Raw genomic sequence first — 3,776 nt, 5'->3', positions numbered from 1 at the left:
ACCAGATCATCGGTCCATCTTGCGGCCTGCCCACGCTGCGTCAACCTGTACGTGGCCGCCATTCCAGTACTTACATACATACAGTAGTAGAAATGTTAACCTGTAGAATAATTGTTGCCTAGAGTAATGGTCTCTAAATCGTCATGACGTGAGTTCATGTATGTTACCCGTGAGGGGCTCGCTATCGAAGTTAAGGGTGATTAAGTCAACCACCAACGTTGGTACACATTTACATGCATTCGATGTCCAGTATTTAAGCCCTGAGCCACAGACACCTTTAAAAAATTTAACTATAAATAGCAAAAATTACCTGCTGATGTTTTTAGTAAGGCAACGTTGTCCAAGATTTTACCAGGCGCCTTGAAAATCTGAGAATTTTTTCTGAATCCGACATGATTCTTTATAAAATAAGCTTAAAATTTTGAATTAGGGTAAGTAAGTAATTGCTATGTTCATATATTTAATTAATATGACGTGACTTAAATTAATTTAAGTGAATAACGATAGTTTTTGTTTTTCCTTCTATGATCTATTGATTCCATTTTAAAACACAAGACGTCGCTATTAAGATCTTATTGGAATGTGATCGAAGTTTTAAACTTTTTGATAACCCCTATTCACACTTATTAAGTTCATTAGTTCAGGCAGTTGCCGCCAGATGTCGCTTTTTTACTTTTATTTATAGGAAGCGAGATGGCGATAAAGGTAAGTATATAACTTTGTTGTTACTTACCACAATTAATTTAAATTAGATGCTAAATTCCGAAAAAAAAGATAAAATAAAATATATAATACATTCAAATCCGTGCGTACGGTTATATGTAGATACGTATAAACCATATAGGTGCGTATGCGCATACGGATGTAATTCAGCGAACGCATACGGAGTCTATTATTCAAATATGAAATAAAAATAGTGAAAGGTATTAGAAATTGCAAAGTGTGCAAGAGAGAAAGGGATATTTGAAGAGTGAGAGTGAGACGTACAGCACCGGTTGGCAGCGATGGGCAAGTGGTGCGAATGTTATCAGAGTGGAGAGTGTAGACCGGGAGTCGGGAGCGGGCCTGGGGAGTGGTGGTAGTGGTTGGTCGGGGGGTGGGTCCGGAGGGCGCGCGGCCGGTGCAGAGTATAGCCGGCGGTCATATCGGACTATCGGTACATTAGTGTTTGCCGCTGGAGTCGGCAGTCGCGCGTGCAAACTCGGCCGGCACGCACGATGCTCGCGCACCCACACGCGCTAGCCGCCGCGCTCCTCTGCGTCCTCGCCGGTCAGATCGGCGCCGGCGCCAGCCTGCACTGCGCCATGCGCCGGGAGATTTCGCCCTGTACCTGCCGCCGCGAAGACAGCGGCACCGGCGCCGTCGTCGTCGTTTGTCAGCGCATCGCCACCTATCAGGACATCGCTCGCGCCCTCGCGAACAAGTTTAGCCCTGAGACCAAAATCGGCCTCGACATCTCCTACTCCCAGCTGCCAGACTTCGAGCAGCACAGCTTTCGTGAGCTCGGCCTTTCCATCACCAGGCTCAAACTTAACTTCGACAATTTGAGGCAAGTTCTACAGCTTACGCCAATATTTCGCCAATATATTAGCATGATACTGCCGTCGTTTCATTTGCAGAAGAACGTTTATAGTAACACAAACATAAGAGATCATTCTCGCTCTCGTTTACTGACTTTGCTGTTAAAAAAACAAATATTAAAATCCACTTTGGGGTGAGATCACAATCGCTGTCCAGTAAATTTCCTTTGAGAATAACTTTATTATTGAAACTGTATGCTTATCAGCTTCGCAACTATGAGTTTTAACGTCGACGCAAACACGAGGGTAACGGACACAATGCTATCTTGAGATTTCGCGATAAATATGTTCTTCTTTGCAATTTTGACGATGAGGGCCGCGGACTGACCACGCAATATTATTGGCTGCTATTTCGAAGAACTTAGTGATATGTTACTTAAAATCTGCAGCATTCTTGTTTAAATATACCACTACATCATCTCCGCTAAATGAAAAATTAACCCTTTTTTATTGGACAGCCAGATATTAATTTAGTTTAATTATGACTCATGTAAAACAATGTCATGTGCGATTGTACACGTTTTGGTTAGATGTCTACATATATTGTTATTCTGTCATTATCAAGGGTCAAAGTCGCAGCGAAGGCGAGATTTTCAATCTGACAAATATTCAAACATATTTGTATCATTACGAAATTGTACATAAATTCCCTCATTATTGAATAATATTAGTATATAGATAAATGTTATCCATTTACATACATATATATAGGGATAACACCATTGAATGGCGATATTTTGCAGGGTTATCTAAGGTCACCTCTAAAGCAGTAAAATTGAATGATATCTTAGTCTGTCGATTCACTGTATTTACCCATTAATGCACTAACAAATTATAATAAACTCGCCTTGTTTGTCGCAATTAGGGATTTAATGATCGTACAATATCAAACAAAATATATACTAGTAAATAAATGTTCATTTATACAAAACAATAATGTATACATTTTCATTTCTACATGTTTTTTTTTCTAATAAAAATTTAAAAATATTTCTGATTTTATAAATATAAAAGTTTAGATGTATGTAATGTTACTCCACGAAGGTTAAACGGAAGTGAATAAAATTTGCCTAATGAGTAGAAAATATTCTGGAATTGTTCATCAGCGCTAAAACTAATAAATAGCGCTTTAAATATTCTCTTCTTCATTTTTATTTATTTTGTAATCTAAAAAAATTTTTTTTTTTCAAAAGAAAAATTTCTTGAAAAAATTTTTTTTTTCAACTTAATACATTTTTTAACATGGTACCAGCCAGTTCACTGATACAAATAAAGTTGCATACAGTTAAGTTATATAGAATTTCGTGTTAATTTAACAAAAAAACAAAAAAGTATGTAACTGTGAACTATCAAATTTATATAAACATAATATGTTAACAAAATAAACCAGTGATGGTGTTATTCATGCGTAATATATATCTTACGTAGTGTAATATACATATATCTTTTAAGCAATTTTAATTTAAAAATTACTGCTTGTATTTTAATTTCTATTAATATAAGGTACTAGCTTTTACCCGCGACTCCGTCCGCGCGGAATAAAAAATAGAAAACGGGGTAAAAATTATCCTATGTCCGTTTCCTGGTTCTAAGCTACCTGCCCACCAATTTTCAGTCAAATCGATTCAGCCGTTCTTGAGTTATAAATAGTGTAACTAACACGACTTTCTTTTATATATATAGATGATGATTATAATGAATGATAGAAGGGCTTTTTATAAAATGCTTTTGTTAATAAACGCGAAAATAATATCATTATTAGGATAAAGGATAATTTATCTGTTAAAATATTATTGCCAATTTAAACAGAAAGATAATTCGTGAAATTCTGTTAACGAGTGTCTTTCCAAAGAATTAAATTATAAACAAATGATAAGGTTAACAGCGAAACACTCACTAACCCTACTGCTAACTAACAACACTCACCACCTACCCGACTATAGAGAAATGGACTAGGCTAAGAGTTGTGTTTAATAAATTCTGCCATTTTAAGGCCATTCTGCCAAGTATTGAATGTGCATATCATGCTGTCACGTAAACACGTCTTTATGAACGGATATTAACTGAAAAGTTTACACGCATGAACTAAATTATAAGGAACTTTAGAACTTTTTCGTTTTTATTTGACAGGGTGGAATGTCGGCGCTGGTCAAGTCCTATCTCTTAAAAGTCAAAGTACTGATCAAATAAACAAAT

General features: G+C 36.5%; 1 protein-coding gene across 1 annotated transcript in view; it reads left to right on the top strand.

The window, feature by feature from the left end:
- Positions 1-1,053: 1,053 nt before the first annotated feature.
- LOC106717313 (leucine-rich repeat-containing G-protein coupled receptor 4) overlaps positions 1,054-3,776 on the top strand; it is a 17,979-nt gene continuing 15,256 nt past the window's right edge. The window contains exon 1 of the mRNA XM_014511153.2: positions 1,054-1,549. Within this exon, the coding sequence (XP_014366639.1) occupies positions 1,218-1,549 (332 nt within the window). The 5' untranslated portion in view covers positions 1,054-1,217. The remainder of the gene's footprint in view (positions 1,550-3,776) is intronic.

The sequence above is a fragment of the Papilio machaon genome, chromosome Z (assembly GCF_912999745.1).
Source record: "Papilio machaon chromosome Z, ilPapMach1.1, whole genome shotgun sequence".
NCBI classification, from domain to species: Eukaryota; Metazoa; Arthropoda; class Insecta; order Lepidoptera; family Papilionidae; genus Papilio; species Papilio machaon.
The sequence above is the reverse complement of the archived record's forward strand: the minus strand, read 5'-3'. Positions and strand labels throughout refer to the sequence as shown.